Source organism: Harmonia axyridis, chromosome 5 (assembly GCF_914767665.1).
Source record: "Harmonia axyridis chromosome 5, icHarAxyr1.1, whole genome shotgun sequence".
Classification (NCBI taxonomy): Eukaryota; Metazoa; Arthropoda; class Insecta; order Coleoptera; family Coccinellidae; genus Harmonia; species Harmonia axyridis.
The window spans coordinates 6,047,240-6,066,201 of NC_059505.1; the positions used below are offsets into that span (position 1 = coordinate 6,047,240).

Below are 18,962 nucleotides of genomic sequence, written 5' to 3' on the forward strand. Positions count from 1 at the left end.
CTAAACAGACCATTTTAAGAAATAATCCTGAAACAGTCGGTTTTTTATTTTAATTTATCGTATTTTAAAATGATAATCTAATATACAGGGTGAATTACTTTCGAGTAATGACGTCACCGTAATTTTTTTCAATGGAACACCCCCAGTTTGTCTCAATTTTTCGATTACTCTAGCTGTGCTGATTCCAAAAATGTATCACATGTTGATTCCAATTGTTACAGGGTGGACAAAAATACAATACTTTTGTGTGCTCATAAAGTAACGCGTAACAAGTTAAATTAACAATATTATCAAAAATACTTATTGTCTAGCGGCAATAAACAAATAATGACATTTCACAAAAAACTTTACGACTATGTTTTTTTCAAATTGATAAGAAATAATTTCTTTCATATTCTGTCTGCTAGACCACAAGTACCAAACATGTTTGGAAACAGCTCATTTTTATTAATCAAAAAATGTAACAAACTACAGGGTGTTACATTCAAACTAATTGCCGCTAGACAATAAGTATTTTTGATAATATTGTTAATTTAACTAATGAAGAATGTTACGCGTTACTTTATGTGCACACACAAAACTATTGTATTTTTGTCCACCCTGTACCAATTGGAATCAACATGTGACACATTTTTGTAATCAGTTCAGCTAGAGTAATCGGAAAATCGAGACGAAATGGGGGAAAAATGACGTTGACGTCATTACTCGAAAGTAATTCCCCCTTTATATTAGATTATCATTTTAAAATACGGTAAATTAAAATCAAAAATCGACGTGTTTCAGGATTATTTCTTAAAATGGTCGGTTAAGCTTAAAATGAATTTGTTCCATACTTTACCGACATGGTGTATAAATATAAAGCTACTTGATAAGTAAATACTTGACTTGTGCTTGAAAATCAAGTCAAGCCGTGAATCCCTAGTTAAGGTGCTCCTCGCCATTGCTGATGCGGGGGCAAACTCCACACCATCATTAAGGAACGAACCGCCCGGTCAGTCAACGAAATTAATCAATAATAATTAACATTGATCACCGTTCGATCGACAGGAAACAACGCAAGGACGAATATTTCCGATGAGTGGCGTCGATCACGGAGCGAAAAACAATGACGGTAGGTCGAGAAATGTTCGAACTTCGAAAAGCCATCAAGAATACACGTTCGAGGATCGACTTTAAATTTCAATTAATCACCAGTCCAGTTGTCAACCTCAACGGAATTGGGTTGTTGGCAGAAGAAATTCAAATGGATTGCGGGATTGTTGTTGCCATTTGGAGATACCGCGGCTGATAGGTTATACCAAGTAAGGTGGGGAATTCTTGTAAGTTGATTATTTACGAAATAAATATTCGAGAATGGCGGAAATTTCGGTTTATTGTTATTTTTATTGCGATATATTGAATAAACAAATTTTCGAATCGCTCGATTCGAAATTAATCCTTAATTCTTATTGAAATCTCTAAACTTTTGTTGTTAATTGAATTCGAAAACATTACGATATCAACTCATAAAGAAATTTTTCTACTTCAGTATCGTAATGAGTTCATTACAGTAGTAAAAACAGTGCTGTAATGAACTCATTACAGCATTGTAATGATCAAATTCCAACACACGTCAATTGTCAACATAATATAATTTGGATATAGTGCAATAATTTGCAACATTATTCGCTATTGCTCTCAATTCTGGTGGTGTTGAATCGATTTCGTCAGACATAATTCACGAATTTAATGCGTAATCATAAATTGTTTCAAAATTCGAAACGTACGATTTAAATTCACATTCCGTAATCTGTCAATTTTCGTAACAGTCACACCAACTGCCAAGAGACAATACAAAAGTCACTAGGATGTAAAATCTGAATTTTTCATTGAATTTCGGCAATATTTAACAAAACTTGACTGATATAGAGAAAATATCGCCTAATACTGTTGCAGAAGGCAATTCCATTCGTCTTGAAATAGGAGCCCATTCTGCAACTAGTTTTAGAATATACTATATCAATAAGAGCTTTCATTTTAAAGAACTTGTTACCTAATACCATAGTATAAGGATAGTAAACCAACCGCCGTTTGACGGCAAGGAAATAGTCACCAGGGGTCGCTACTGTAGTTGGATTTGAATTTGGAGAAGTAACTCGATAATAGATAGCGCTGAATCATGGCGCAGAAATAATACGATAATTCATTCAATGGCGTGGTTGAAAAGGGGTCGCATGACATTGCCAACAATTTTTATGTTATTATTAAGTTATCACAAATACACGCCACTGGCGTAAATGCTTATTACAGAGCAGAAAAAATATCAAAATATGGAAATCTTCTGACCACTCTATTTCAAATATTTTACTTCTTCAAAATAACACCGATTTTTTCACAGGGCTCCACTTTACGGACCAATTTTTGACAGTAAAATTCGAGTAAAAATTGAGTACAAGTAGATGGCGCTCAACATCAACAAAATCGAAAAAAGCACACTGGCTTACTATCCTTTCCTTATACTATGCTAACACCTAGGCTAGTTACCTAGGTCACTTTCGATTTTTTTTTTCAAAAGAATTACCTCGTAGTATTTTTTCTACGAATATTTTGAAAATATATCTGTGCTTTGTCCATTGTAAATATCATCAATTCATTTGCGAAAAACATTCTGCAATGTAGATTATTGTTTGAAGAAATAATGTGAAAACACCATAAAAATGGGTGGTTGTAAAATCAAAAACTATAATTGATCTGTCAAAGTTTGACGACTCCTCTCCCTTCAGGTTTTTGAGATGCCACCACTTTTCAGGATGAGTGAAATAATCTTATACATTTCTCTGATTTGATATCCTTTTCTACCACATTCAAGAGTGCAAATACATCTTGACGTCCCTATTTTTAATTTGATATAAATTGAAATCTCAGCCTTTGAGAACCCTTTTTGTATAATATTTTTATGTGAAAATACATGAAGAAAGGAATAATTGTTCGAAAATTTATTCTGTTTATATTTATTCTTCAATAAAAGAGTAATCTAATTTTTTTCCATTCCGAAAATATTAATAAATAAGGACTTTCCGCAATGATGAACTTTTCGAAATTAATAATAGTGGAAACCTCATTTTTTTCGAACTAAAAGAAAAAAAAAATTCATAGAAGACCATTCTCAACTTCTAACAAATTCACACTCATAGAATGAAGATTTTAAAAGCAATCTGAATACTCTTCTATTTCTCAAAGGATCCTAAAAGTTTTCCTTTCGCAATAACCGTAACAATCTTATTGTTCGAATTACTCCACATTAGACGATTGAGCATTTAGACAAATGACCAATAAACATGAACAAGGAGGTTGTTGCCATGGGAAGAAACTACAATAAAATTGGGTAGTTGTGTCCTTCGCGCCCCATTAGACACTCCCAATGGTTATGGTAAGACTTTCCCTAGGGAGATCGAGGGTTGGATTTTCATTTCAACATCGCTATTATTTTCCTTTGGACAAACAGAATTATTCGGAATAAATTTTCGGTGAAAATATAATATTTCGCTAGGATTCGATGAACGAATACAAGTTTTTATAGTAATCAATATTGGTAATATTCCCAACGAAAAACAAAAAAATATATTTCAGTTTTAATAGTGAAATTTTTTTTTGATTTATTCTTAAATTTTCATGGATATTCCATATTCATTTGTAGCTTGTTTTTAAGCCAGCAGCAAGTGATTTTTACAGTTCGATAAATTAGTTTTCCCAATATATCATTCAATCGTATTTAACAAACTCATTACCATATGATCTGTGAGGCTGTTAGTAGCTCAATAAAAGTCGTAAAGAATCAATTTGAATACATTAAAACGATACTATAAAATATTTGATTTACATAATACTCATGTCAACAACCCTTGGAATGTTGATGATTACATCCTCCAAGTAACAAACATGCTTTATCGATTGATCTATCTAATTATACTCTACACTTTGATACAGTTTTTTATAGACTTTTGATTGACGAGTGTCACTTTTAATGGATGAAAAATGGAGAAGGAAGATCCCATTACGATCAATTCTCATGGTCTGTTGCATTTCAACAAATTAGGCTAATTTCACTTGCAATTGAAGGTTATTGGATCGTCAGTAATTGGCACAACTGCTTCATCATATTTGGATGGAAATTAAAATCCAGTCTTATGTTATTTAGAACATACTATAGTAAAGGGTGTTTTTTTTAGAGCTATAAAACTTTAAATTGCAATAAAACGATAGATTATTCGATTGACATGAATTTTATTTATCCGCAAGATAACTTTGTGGCATTACATTTTAAATATTATTTCAGGCATATGATCGCCACGGCTGTCTCGGATGTAGTCCAATCTGGACGTCCAATTTTCGATGACTTTTTCCAACATTTGTGGCCGTATATCGGCAATAACACGGCGAATGTTGTCTTCCAAATGGTCAAGGGTTTGTGGCTTATCCGCATAGACCAATGACTTTACATAGCCCCACAGAAAGTAGTCTAGCGGTGTTAAATCACAAGATCTTGGAGGCCAATACACAGGTCCAAAACGTGAAATTAGGCGTTCACCAAACGTGTCGTCCAATAAATCGATTGTGGCACGAGCTGTGTGACATGTTGCGCCGTCTTGTTGGAACCACAGCTCCTGGACATCATGGTTGTTCAATTCAGGAATGAAAAAGTTAGTAATCATGGCTCTCTATACCGATCACCATTGACTGTAACGTTCTGGCCATCATCGTTTTTGAAGAAGTACGGACCAATGATTCCACCAGCCCATAAAGCGCACCAAACAGTCAGTTTTTCTGGATGTAACGGTGTTTCGACATAAATTTGAGGATTAGTTTCACTCCAAATGCGGCAGTTTTGTTTGTTGACGTAGCCATTCAACCAGAAGTGCGCTTCATCGCTGAACAAAATAAAATGGTCGTAGTGCGCGATACGTATTCCGCACAGAACCATTAATTTCGAAATAAAATTGCACTATTTGCAAGCGTTGTTCAGGCGTGAGTCTATTCATGATGAATTGCCAAACCAAACTGAGAATAAATCACTTGACAGCTGTTGAATCGGTCGCCATCTTGAACAGTAATGAACTCAAAGTTATATACCTCGAAAAAAAAACTCCCGCTATGAAAAAGTTTATTTCATGGCAACAGCTGTCAATTTTTCTTCGGATAAATTCGAAAAATTTACCGACAAGTGCTTTCTCACAGTTTTTCCAACTAGAAACCATTTCTTATTCAAAATTGAGCGTTTGTGTTTGGTGGAAATTAAGTCGAGGGTCGGAATTGTAAACAGCTTCTAAGTATGTACCCGTACTCCTATTCCGTCTGCAATCAAAAAGGGTCATTCCACGTTTTAATAACTGGTTAAGTGTTGTTCGTACTCATGCTCGCACAGCCATAGAAGAAGCCTTTGATTCTGGTACCCACGCAGTACGTGTTCTAAATTCAAAGGCGATGGTTCACGTCTAGTTGCTAGATTGGATGAAGGTACTTTATCCTCATCAGCATAAGTGAAATGGTCTTCGATTTGGGATTGTTTTTTGTCTTCTGAAGACATCTCTATTTGCAACCTGTCAATCAAACTCTTAATTTCATTTCGTAATGTTGATTTGCTATGATGTACAAATGTATCTTCTTGGCCATTTGTAGACATTGACTGTTATCTCAGAAATTCCAAATATTTGCCAGGGTCTTCTAAATACGGTACCATACTTGACATTAATAAACGGCGCTCTTTTATCCTAGAATATAAAGTTTTAACCATTTCTTCACTCGATGTCGAGTTATAATGACTTTCCAATTTGAATGAATCGTAATGTAGTTTCAGCAGTAACTAGTGTTACATCTTCGTCTGTAACTTATGAGTGGTTTATTGCTTTCTGGGACGTTTCAAAAGACGTTTGTGGTTTTATTGTCTTATATGCAATTTTAATATTGAATCCCGCAATTTTGATCCAGCAGAATTTCAGAGCGGTCCCTAGTACTAAAGTTTGACTTATATACGCGAAAAACCACGATGTGGTAATCCTTCTCAAGACGAGGGAAACAGTCGATATTTAAATGCCCATCCAACTCGATGCCACACCTCGTCAAACGTAATGAATCAAATCGAATCGTAATCGAAATCAAATATGTTGAAGAGTACACGTATGCGATATATGTATATGCGTAAAACGTAAATCCGATCGGGTCCACGGCGGATAAAAACAGTTTAAAAACGGTCGTGGAACAGTAAACATGATGAACGACATACACCTGTGTGAATATCAGTACATTCCACTGAAATGATCTCATAATTTATACAGCTATTGCCATCAAACAATACTTCATTCGGAATTGATTTAGCGCAGTCCCGAGCATAACGAGTACGAGTTTACTGGGCTGCTTTGCGCGCTCGGCCTCCGCAATTCGGCCGAGGCCTGGTCCATCAGAAATGCATAAAGGTGGAAGGGTTAAAACGTCGGACTTTTGAGCTTTATTTGAGGTACATTCGGGCGGGTATCAATTGATGGCATCATATGACTCTGCAGTTAATCTTTCATCGATCCGTCCGATGGGAAATTCGTTCGGTCGTTAGGCCGTTAGGGAAAAACGATGTCTGTTTAAACTGATTTGGTGGAATTTTGATTCGGCGGCGGTGTGTTTCGCTGAGTTGATTTTTTAATCGGTCGGTAGGTGAATAGTTCGGTTTATACGTAGAGTAATAAGCATAAATAGAGGGAGTATACGTAATTTTTACATGTCCCCAACATGGTTAGATTACGTTGTCGGATTGTGATATATTTTCAAATCCACAATATTATTATATCCTTATAAATGTATATTAAATTGAATGAAATATATTCATTTGAGTGATTCCTGTTAAATATGCACATTTGAATATTTGGAATCCGATATTTTTCCTAATTGTCGAATTTATAATAAGCAGAATATTTATTATTTTCTGTATCTTCCTGCTGAAATCCAAGGTTTGGCAACTTTTACTCTCCTAGTGTCATCGGTTATTTCACGTCGTTTAGCGAGCTTTTAGTTTGTTTTATGAATTTCTGATATATTTAGGTATTTATTTCAATATATTTTAAGTTAATATGAAACGTTGATTCACTATGGGATATAAGAAGTGCGTTCTTTGAGGAGTAACTCGCAAATTGAGTGAAATACCGTATCACTGAAATTTTTTTTCCGCGCGCTTCATGTCAAATTTGATAGTTCATGTTAGGGACAAAATTTGCTTACTGAAAAATGACATATGCTTCACAACTTCCGGTTAAACTGGAAGCAGACTACTACTTTCTTAATCAAATGGTATATTTTTCCATCATTAGTTGGCTTCTTTATGAAAATTTTAGGAATATGCCATACCCTGGGTATGGCGGTTCATGAGTTGATGGGATTCTCTAAAAAAATGATAGCGACTAGGAAAATTATTTCAATATTTCTGCAGAAATTTTTTCTTCTGAAAAAACCTTTTTCATTTTCGATTCTGCAAATACCTAGTATCAAAAGACTATTTGCGGTTTGGACCAAAAATATGAAGGGTGTTCTTTAGGAGATCATGAACTTGGATAACTCAAATTCATCAAAATTCAAGGTTTTCAAATTGGAACCTATATTTTTTATTATTTCAGTGAATTCTACGTATAAAAAGAGGGGTTTACTTGAGCAAACCCTATTTATACAATATATTTAGAATGAATACTTCAAGAGTTATCAAAAAAATCTTGAAATGAGAAAAAAGAGCAAATCTAACTGTGTGGAATAGTCTGTGATTTCCGGAAAGCACAAAAAGAAACGTATTCGATAACTTAATTAGACATTTCATGAATTTTAATTAATTCTTCGTTGGGATTGTTGAGAAATCCACAAACCAATAAAATATTCAATTACAAATAATTGATTACAAATTCATGAAATGTTAAAATTAGTTATCAAAACATTGAATTTTGGTTTCTTTCTCTGTTTTCCGGAAGTCACAGATTACTCCACATAGAAATTGCGGCTTCTTCTCATTTTGAATTCTTCTTCGATAATTATCTATCTAATTTTTCCGAAAAAAAATCGAAAAAACATCGCTACAAGTATACTTACCTAATATTTCAACAAGAAGTTGGTGCAAACAAAAATCCAAGTCGAAAACGAGGATTTTTGCTCCTGAACAAATGCTTTTTATTTTGAAAGAATATTACTTTGCATTCTATTTTTTCAAATTTCAAATTAGATGCCTGAATGGTGTTTGACAAAACTATTTCATAAGGCTAACGTTATTTGTTATCAAAGGTTTTGTAATTTTTGGCGACAATACCTGTCAAGTTTTCCCGCGGGTAAACTGGGAAAAAATGTTGACAGGTGTTGTTATACAGTTGTTTCATCTAGGAACCAATTTTAGTTCAAAATTGCAACGAGGGAAATAGTCAGAGAAGAAGAAGAAGAAGTCGTACATAAAACGTTCCACTAAACATGTGCGATAATGTATCATTAATATATTCGCGAGCATACATAATTCGTGTTGCACTCGTTTGCAACTTACACAGTCATATAATAATGATGCTTTTATCCCACTTGTATAGTAAACAACTCTTACCGCACTAGTGCGAAAAAATGACACTTGTAAAACTAAAACCGTGCAAAAATGCGACAAACAATCCAAACCCTTTTCTTTCCTCCCCTCAATCAACCACTTCACAAACCATCTCCCCGAATTAGTGACAGCGAAAGAGTCATTCCCCTCCCGTCCAAAAACAAATCGCCTGTCTATATCTACTCCCCCACCTCCCACATCGCCTCTCCTCCCCCCCTCCTCGTGAAAATCTTCCCGATGTGCCCGAGTTAGATCAGAAGGTTTATTTCCTTCCGTCGGTTGACGTGACACGTCCGAATCGTCCTGCAAGTGACAGATAGATGAATCTGCGGACCTCGTCAGGAGGGGGCACCGTCACAGAATAGGACGCGCTGCTGTCCCATGTCATTTTCTTCTCCGGAAGAGGGGAAGCGAAGGCCCAACCACTCATACACTGACTTTTGACTAGCCGACAGTGGAGGGGTGGTTAGTAGGGAATTTTCGGGCCGGCAGGGGCGCTTAGGCCTTTTGTAAACAGTGTGTCCGTGAATGCCGGCAGTGGTGGTTGCGCCCTCGCGTCCGTTTTAGTGCGCCATGGAGTGCGATCAGTTTCTGTACAATCACATGGTGGTTTTCGCGAAGTATCTGAGTTTGTTACGTGGAGGTTAGTGTTTTTGTTGTTGGTTTTGCATGTTTGTCTCTTCTTGGATGTTATGTTTTTACCGCCACTCTGGATTGTGTTGTTGGATTATGATTTGAACGCGATTCAGGTTTTGATTTTTTTTTGGTTTGGATGATTTTAGCAGATTTGAATTGTAGGAATTTCATGGTTTTATTACAGTTTTTAGGAGATATTGTTACTTTTCGATTAGAATTTTCTATTTGTGCACAAAAGCAAATTTCTGTACAGTAGAGATCAAAACATTCAACATTTCTATTAACTCATATGAATTCTCCAAAAATTCAGTCAAATTCATTTCGATCTATTTCAATTTGTGATTCTATTATTTATTTTACCTGGATAAACAATTCGATCTCTAATAAATTATTTGACTGAAATTTCGATAATTTTGACGTGAAAATTCGTTTAATGTTAGTATTACATATTTTTAATTGCATATTTGTATCTATATTCTATTTGAATTCTATTTGACTTTAAAAAAATCTAGTTGCGTCAATTATAAGCTCCTCTGAGTTTATTCATTTCATGTTCTAGAGGAAATTATGTAAACGCTTCGTATTATTAGTTAGGTTTTGAGTAAAGACAATGTGACAAATTTTGCATTTCAAAAACAACATAATTTCCTGATTTCGATATCGAAAATCTCAATTGTAACTTTCGTAGTAACATCTGTCAGTGGTTTATTTACTTGTTTTCTAAGTACTTATTTATAGATGGCACCACCAGTTAATGATGAAAGGATATCAAAAGTTCCATTCAATTCACAATTCTAATAAGATTCCCCTCGCTCATCAGAAGTTTTCGATTGTTTGAAATGTAGACTTCGAAGTGTTCTTATTCGAGTCAAGAAGTTATATTTATCTACCTGACTGATGACCAACTCGAGCATGTCAGTATCTTTTCAAAAAGTGACAGAAATATCGACAGGAATTCTAAAATATGGAGCTATCCATCATAAAATGCTCTTTTTGCCTTTAACTGTCTTGTTGTTCGAAGGATACTCTGAGATTTGTTATAAATTATCCCTGGAACCCTTAGAATCCTTAGAACTTGGTTATCGTAAAAACTGATCAGCAACGTCAGCAACTGACACAGAGATATAAATCAATCAAATTTTTGGTGACGTTTCATCATTCCACCACAAATGTGAACGAAATATTTCAATTTAGTCTTTGTAGTTTCAACAGAAAAATTCTACCTGTCGTTCTTAACTTCTCCCTCTATTTGTGAATGAAGTTTTAATTCCAAATTTGTTTTTTTAAATTCTACAAGTCTGAACGCGAGTTTTACAAAACCTGAATGGTTCCATCACTTTGTTGGACTTACTAACTACTAATTTATCGTGAAAATTAAAATAATTCAATCAAAGCAAATAGTTAAAAGACGCATACGCTAGATAATTTATAAGAAATAGGTACTATCACATACTTCGATGATGAAATCTTCAGATATTTAGTTTCTGTTTTATTACTGTAGGTATTTTCTCTGATCTCTTCTTTCCGTTAATACACTTTTCCATTATTTCATTATTATTAGGCACAGAAAGGACCTTCCTCTACAAAACACCATTTTTTTCTCCAGATAGTTCACCCTCTATCTGATCCTTCAAATAAATAGACTCTACAAAGGTTCATACGTGAAGAGCGGGGACTTCAGACAAATGACATCGGTGTCAAAGGGTTGGCACGCGTTCATAGTGAGGAGCGCCAATTGCAGCACTCGCTGTCGGGATTATCCTTTCACATACACCTCGAGTTCGAGGATCAAGTCCTTCGGAAGGGTATTGTTACCCTAGTCACCTGTTTCCTTTTAGGGATCTGACTGTCTCGCTAATACGTGGCACTTGCGAAAAAAACGCTGGGCCTTCATATATACAGGGTGGTTCAAATTTTATGTTTGATGTTGGGATCTCCGGAACTATAGGTGTTAGAGAAAATATTGATGGCATATTTTTCACTAGAGAAACAAGGGAAACTGAAAACCGTATGTCCATATTTCGTTTCGAATTTGATCGAAACTTGAAAATTCTCCATTTTCATCTAATCATCGTAACAACCTCATTTTTGATGCTATTCCTATGAAACAAAAACATTATATAACTAAAGGCAATGAAGTATTTTCGATTTTTTTTCAATGATTTACAGATCCATCTGTGAGCTACGTAGACAATCTGCAGGTGCTAGTACCATTGATATTAGGAAGTTCAAAATAGCTGTCCGAAGGATCCTTATAGCTAAATGTTATTATTCCGTAGAAGAATTTATGTGTGATAGATTTTAATTTGATTTTATGTATGACTGACGTGTACATCTGTTCTTGTAAACAGCTTAAGTACAAATATATTTTATTACTATTATTACTATTACCACTCGACCTTTAGGGTCAAGTAGCGTCATATCGCAAGAATTGAATATGATTTTTGAAGGGGTATTATTTGTCAGATTTTATGTAGACATGTAGTACACCCAGAGTAATTAACATGAATAGAGGAAACATATGTCATTTTCAATAAGCAAATTTTGTCCCCAACATGAACTATCAAATTTGACATGAAGCGCGCGGAAATGAAAACATATCAGTGACACGATATTTCACTCAATTTGCGAGTTTCTCCACAAAGAACGCACTTCTTATGTCCAATTGTGAATCAACGTTTCATATTAACCCAAAATATATTGAAATAAATACCTAAATATATCAGAAATTCAAAAAACAAACTTCAAGCGCGCCAAACGACGTGAAACAACCGATGACACTAGGAGAGCAAAGGTTGCCAAACCTTGGATTTCAGCAGGTAGATACAGAAAATAATAAAAATTCTGCTTATTGAGAATTCGACAATTAGGAAAAATATCGGATTCCAAATATTCAAATTTGCATATTTAATCGGGAATCACTCAAATAAATATATTTCATTCCATATAATATACATTCATAAGGACATAGTAAAATTGTGGATTTGAAAATATATCACAATCCGACAACGTAATCTAACCATGTTGGGGACATGTAAAAATTGCGTATACTTCCTCTATGTTTAATACTCTACGGTAGCACCTGAATAGGAATGATTAAGATGTATAGACATTCCACGAGAAAATTCCCCCTTTACGATTTGAAAGCTAAGCAGAGCCCAGTGTGATCAACATCTGGATGGGTGACCGCTCCGACTCAAATATTCTGATTCTCCTGTATAAAATCACACATAAACAAGTGCCAGAAAATTCCTGACCGAATTATTTCAACCAGTAAACCGTCTCGATTTCCCGATCTATATGCTCGTAATCAAACCCTGGCGCTTACCATGCTCCCCCCACCCCAATCGACTTAACGGATGAATTTCTCCGCGAAATCGTGCATCGAATCGCAGAAACCGCCCAGCACTCCTCCAAGAATGTGTCAGATGCAGGGAGTCGCGAGTTCTTCAGCGAGATAACGACTTGTACATGACGTCTCGTCTGCTGTTATTGATTGAGGAACGGAGCAAGAGCTCCTCTTTTCCAGAGAACTGTCGCTTTGGACGTCTACGGGTATGACAGTCGTGTCCGTGTCCGGTGACGAGACATCTCACCCCCCTCCTCCTCGCCCTGGCCGGCCAGATCAATGCAGGAGCAGGCCGCGCGCGGGGAGAGGGAGTGGAAGAGTGAAATATGTCACCTGCATGTCATAGCGCAGGGGACTAATGGATGGCTGTCTGGATCCGGGGGGGATAATTAATGATGGTTTATTCATTATTTAATATATTTTATTTTTTGTTTTTCCTATATAGCCGGTTCGTAGCGTAAATATTGTTCTATAATTTGACGCGGCTGATTTTTGTTCATTTCGCTATATGCCAGTTAATTAAATGAAAATTTTATCGCAGTATCGAGTCGAATTGAATTTCTGTCGATATACGCATCAGTCACGTGGCCTGGTTGGAGTCCGTTCGATTTGCCTCGGATCTGTCAGTTTGATATTAATTTCCACAATTGAGTTTATATAATATTGATGTTCGCTGATATCGTTAAGTTGGATTTACTTTTTATATTCGATTTAGGTTGAGGAAGCTTTGTTTTTCAATAAGCGAGTTCATTTCGAATAGTCCGCTATCTGGGCAACTGTCACTTTCGAATCTGTCATCTTTTGAGATATGACAAGCGAAAACTACGCCATTAGATTGAAATTGTTAAAATTCATTATAAAATTGGTGACTATTTTATATTGGGGACAACATTTGCTTACTAAAAATGACATTTGTTCCATCTAGCTATGTTTATTACTCGGTTTCGAACAACTCGGAATAACATTAATTATTGCATTTTTTTATGGTATATTTTTCGACTTCAAAACAATAAACCATAATGTAAAATTTGCAGCGTTTTTATGAAACCAATCGAAATAGTCTGTAAGATTTAAAATTATCATATAAATGAGGTTGAGAAAAGCCGAAAAAAATCCGCGTGTATTCAAATCAATCCAGTAGCGGCATTTTCGATGAACCGGACTAGGCCGACTATAAAAACGCGCATAAGACAGGAGGTTGAATTTTTCGAATTCCGGCATTCAAATGAACCTCCGTTAGAAAGAGTGGAGTCTGATGGTCCGGGTATATATATAAAGGGGACAAGGGACGCTCTGGATATTGAACTGAATAACATCTTGACTCGCCCACATAATGAAATCTTGTGTATTCGCAATGTGTCACTCAGCGTCCGACGAAATTAACTGGGCCACGTCTCACTTCAAATTCCTGAGCATGATTATTGAGTTCCAGGCACCCATAAATCTTCGGATTGCGTTTTTCAGGCGACTGTCGTGCCTTCAATCTGTCGCTGCTCTTGCACTCTCTGGGCAAGTGGAACGATGAAAAATTCCTTTGCTACCGATTTTTTTTGGGTCACTGGCAACGTGGCACTTCAAAAGCAAAATTTTCGGTAATTATCGCATATTTCATGAAATAGATGATTCGTACCATCTATTAATTGAAAATTGACATTTTGTTCAGAGATTCAAAACTATTTTAGTTAGACTTTTCCGTAGAAAATATTATTAGATTTTGATCCATAATTTATGAAGTGGTTTCTCAAGCTAGTTAATTTATGGGAACAAAGGAAAAACCTGTTCATGATTTTTCAACAATCCCAACGAAAAATTAGTCAAATTTATTTGTCCAAACATCGAATTTTAGTTTCTTTCTATTTTAGTCACAGACTACTTCCCATGTTAGGAATTGCAGTTTTCCTCATTTAAAGCTCTTTTTCGATAAGTCTTGAAGTATTTATTTTAGGTATAGTGTTTGCTGAAGTAACCCTGACTATTTTATACGTAGAATCGACTGAAATAATGAAAAATATAGGTTCTAATTTGAAAATCTTGAGTTTTGATGAATTTGATGCAAAAAATTTAATAGATGTTTTGAATAAAAAGATACTCAAATGGTGTATTCGTGGAATGGTATCATCTATAGTTAGTTAGTGGCAAATGTCCTGATCTGGTCGAGAAAAATCACTCCATTCATCAGCTACCTGATCATGATACATAAAAATATACTGCACAGATCATTCCTACGTCTTATTCATCGCTCAGTCGAATAGGAAAAACATCCATCAATATTGGTAGAGGTCCCTTTCTTCGTTCCCACCCCCCTCCAGATCTCCGCCACCCACCGGAATCCCCGAAAATATAGGAAACTATTTTAAACTGCGTAAAAAATGAGGGGCATAACAGCAGCCGCACCAAATCGGACTCACAGAGCTGCCTATCTCATTAATCAGTGACCCAAAGCATGATTTATGGGGGCCACTAAATAACGAAAACCCGAAAGATCGGGGACCGCCTCCCGAAAAGACACATAACCTCATTCCGAATTTAATATCAACTTTTGACAAATGTGCAGCATTCAAACGTATCAACTCTTCGCAGGAGTTGATGTTTTATTGCTGGCATGACTGCGACTGAGCGTTCTTTAAAGGCCGTATGTTTAATAAAGTTTCGTAGAAGAATGCCATAATTCTTGCGGGGGCCTTCGTGAATTTTAAGGGTGTGATTTATAATCGACCTTTAATTCGTCACCGGTTTGCTTTCAGAGTAGGCTGGAAGCCTCGAAGGATTGCTCGAATAGGAATGGGTATATCTTCATAGTATATCGTTCGACTTTGTTATCCTAGAAAGAAGTTGGTTTCCATAATTTTTTTTAATCAAGGCAGTAGAATCAATTTTAGAGATTAAGTGAAAATAAGCTAGATGATAGTATATGAAGAATCCGAAAACTAATCCTCTTAGAGAATAATATACATGTGAGAAATTCTATTTCATACATTGAGAGTAATAAGATTTTCAATAAAATAATAGTAATTAATAATTTATGCGAAAAAAACATTGATATTCTGAACAATTAATACAAATTCTCACTGATCACTGCATGAAAATTGGTAACTAGAATTTTGGAAATTCATGTTTATATTTGATATTGTGTTTTGAATAGTATTTTTTTATATTCTTTATTATAATGTAAAATGGCTTGTCCGTATAAATAAATAAATAAATTGATTATGAAAGCAACATATCTGAGTATTTATAATATTATCTTAGCTAAGTTATGACACCTGCAAAGTAGCTGATTAGGCAAATCTGAACAAAGGATCAAAATAGTACCTATTTTCTAAAACAAGTTGCAGAATGAGCTCCTATTCCATCACGAATGCGAAATTCGAAAACGATAGACGAAGGAGCGAGAATTCCAATACCCATGCGTTCAATTATTGCATGACTGAACTTGGTAACTCGAATATTGAAAAAAAAAATTGAAATGCCCATTCTTTCTCATCACCCAATGTTGGTAAAATCCTGCCCGGTGCTTCGATTGTCCTTTAAAAAGTTGTCAGGATGAATTCGATCATTATTTACGATTATAAGAGGTGAACCTACTCGAATATTCAGTTATAGTATCACAAGAGCATAGACAATATTCGATTATATACCGATTCACGAGACGCAGTTCGCGAAACAACACAAGAGCACAGCTGGAGTGGTGTTGCGCGAACTACGTCTAGTGAATAGGTCCGTATAATCGAAATATATTGTCACTGCTCGAGTTGGTATTCGTTACGATTATATAACGAATAATTTCAATAATTATAACCAAAGCACTGTATTTTGATGATACAATGACATTTCACTGAGCTTGACTTTTATTTTTTTGTTGAACGCCCAAGAATGTTACTATGGAAATAATCACAATATGGCAGGAGGGGAAACACCGAAACGATTATACCACGTCGTCAAGTAGTATATTCACTTATCCATACGACGCGACGTAACTGTGGGAAATTCACGGATTCTATTGGTTCATCAAAACATGAGTTATCAAGGGTGTTTTTTTTAGAGCTATAGAACTTTAAATTGCAATAAAACAACGATGGATTATTCGATTGACATGAATTTTATTTATCTGCAAGATAATCTTGTGACATTACATTTTGAATATGATTTCTGACATATGTCCGCCATGGCTGTCTCGGATGTAGTCCAATCTGGACGTCAAATTTTCGATGACTTTTTCCAACATTTGTGGCCGTATATCGGCAATAACACGGCGAATGTTGTCTTCCAAATGGTCAAGGGTTTGTGGCTTATCCGCATAGACCAATGACTTTACACAGAAAGTACTCTAGCTGTGTTAAATCACAAGAGTTTGCAGGCCAATTCACAGGTCCAAAACGTGAAATTAGGCGGTCACCAAACGTGTCTTCCAATAAATCGATTGTGGAACGAGCTGTGTGACATGGTTCGCCGTCTTGTTAGAACCACAGCTCCTGGACATCATGGTTGTTCAATTCAGGAATGAAAAAGATAGTAATCATGGCTCTATACCGATCACCATTGACTGTAACGTTCTGGCCATCATCGTTTTTGAAGAAGTACGGACCAATGATTCCGCCAGCCCATAAAGCGCACCAAACAGTCAGTTTTCCTGGATGTAACGGTGTTTCGACATACACTTGAAGATTAGCTTCACTTCAAATGCGGCAGTTTTGTTTGTTGACGCAGCCATTCAACCAGAAGTGCGCTTCATCGCTAAACAAAATAAAATGCGCGATACGTATTCCGCACAGAACCATTATTTTCGAAATAAAATTGCACTATTCGCAAGCGTTGTTCAGGCGTGAGTCTATTCATGATGAATTGCCAAATCAAACTGAGAATAAATCACTTAACAGCTGTTAAATCGGTCGCCATCTTGAACAGTAATGCCAACTTAAAGTTATATACCTCGAAAAAAAACATCCTACATAATCTATATTATTCACCCTCGTGAATAATATACTCCTCCACTTATAATTCTCTCGCTTATTGCAAGAACCGAACGTTTCTCAAACGAACAGCAAAAAAAACATCATGTGGAATCCGCTTTTAAATTGACTCGAAAGGACTTCTGTCCAGGATGACGTATTCAAGTTTCAATAACTGTCCGAGGAAGTCCGTTAGCCTACCACGACTTGTCTGAATTGTCCAATATACCTCAGTTCCCCAGAAAATCGTTGTTTCCGTTGGTGTTTAGTAGATCTGAGGGAGAGACATTTACTTTTCAGTTTTGTAGTTCAACCGACAGTTTCGGGACCATTACATATTCAATGAAATCCTCCTCTGGACAGGGGACTGTCAAGAATAAAGGAGAATGTTTCCAATTCGGAAGAACTGCGGGGAAAACGGAATATTTTAAGCTAAACATCGTATCGTTTAAAATCCGGACGACTGCAAACCTCGAAAACGCGACAATCAATCTTATGATTGCCAATCTTTGGAGTCACCCTCATTTATTCCATCTGAAATTAGCTATTGGAACTGCATTTTTTATCAATTTCTCCATCATGAACACAATCAATCGATTTACTCTAATCTTCTGCTTCTCTGTATAAATAATCTTCAACCTTTGTAAAGAGAACTCTGGCCAGAGCATTTCTTTACAAATTGAACCAATTCTTCTCCCAACAAGTAATTCATTTCTTTGAGATGAACATGGAATGATTTTCCTTCTATTTTTCTAACCATTGATGGTAATCAAAAATCTCTTGAAGATCTATGAATTTAAATCATTCCATCATGGGTAAGATAATATGTCATAGCCTAGGCATTTTTCTTGTCTTTTTCTGCGCCTTAGAGCGAGCTTTTGAAATGAGCATGTCTTCAGGCCTCAGAAATTTCTTCACATAAAATATGTAATATTGTATTGTATTGTAAGTAATATCGATAACTCAAATATTCATGAAGAGAAAATAAAATATCCCCAAAAACCACTTCAAGCTTTGCAGTTCTCTAACTAGCCTTGAAAAAGGTATAAAAAAGCAGAGTGCCAGACATCAGTTAGAAATCAGCTCAGAAATTTATGAGAAAAATCCCTTGTGTAATATGGATTTAACCCTCAGAGTAATAAACATAGATAGAGGGAGAATATGTCATTTTCAGTAAGCAAATTTTGTTCCCAACATGAACTATCAAATTTGACATGAAGCGCGCGGAAATGAAAACATATCAGTGATACCATATTTCACTCAATTCGCGAGTTTCTTCATGAAGAATGCACTTCTTATGTCCCATCGTGAATCAACATTTCATATTAACTAAAAATATATTGAAATAAAACCCTAAATATATCAGAAATTCGGAAAACAAACTTGAAGCGCGCCAAACGACGTGAAACAACCGATGACACTAGGAGAGCAAAAGTTGCAAAAC

The 18,962-nt window shown here is 35.7% G+C and overlaps 1 protein-coding gene across 2 annotated transcripts in view; it reads left to right on the forward strand.

The window, feature by feature from the left end:
• LOC123679805 (protein tiptop) overlaps nt 1–18,962 on the forward strand; it is a 211,383-nt gene that overhangs the window by 164,100 nt on the left and 28,321 nt on the right. Inside the window, exon 1 of one of the 2 annotated variants that reach the window (XM_045617297.1) lies at nt 8,974–9,227. The exons of the other annotated variant lie outside the window; for it this stretch is intronic. Within the exon in view, the coding sequence (XP_045473253.1) occupies nt 9,158–9,227 (70 nt within the window). The 5' untranslated portion in view covers nt 8,974–9,157. Of the gene's footprint in view, nt 1–8,973; nt 9,228–18,962 lie in introns of those variants that run through there. 2 annotated transcript variants of the gene reach the window in all.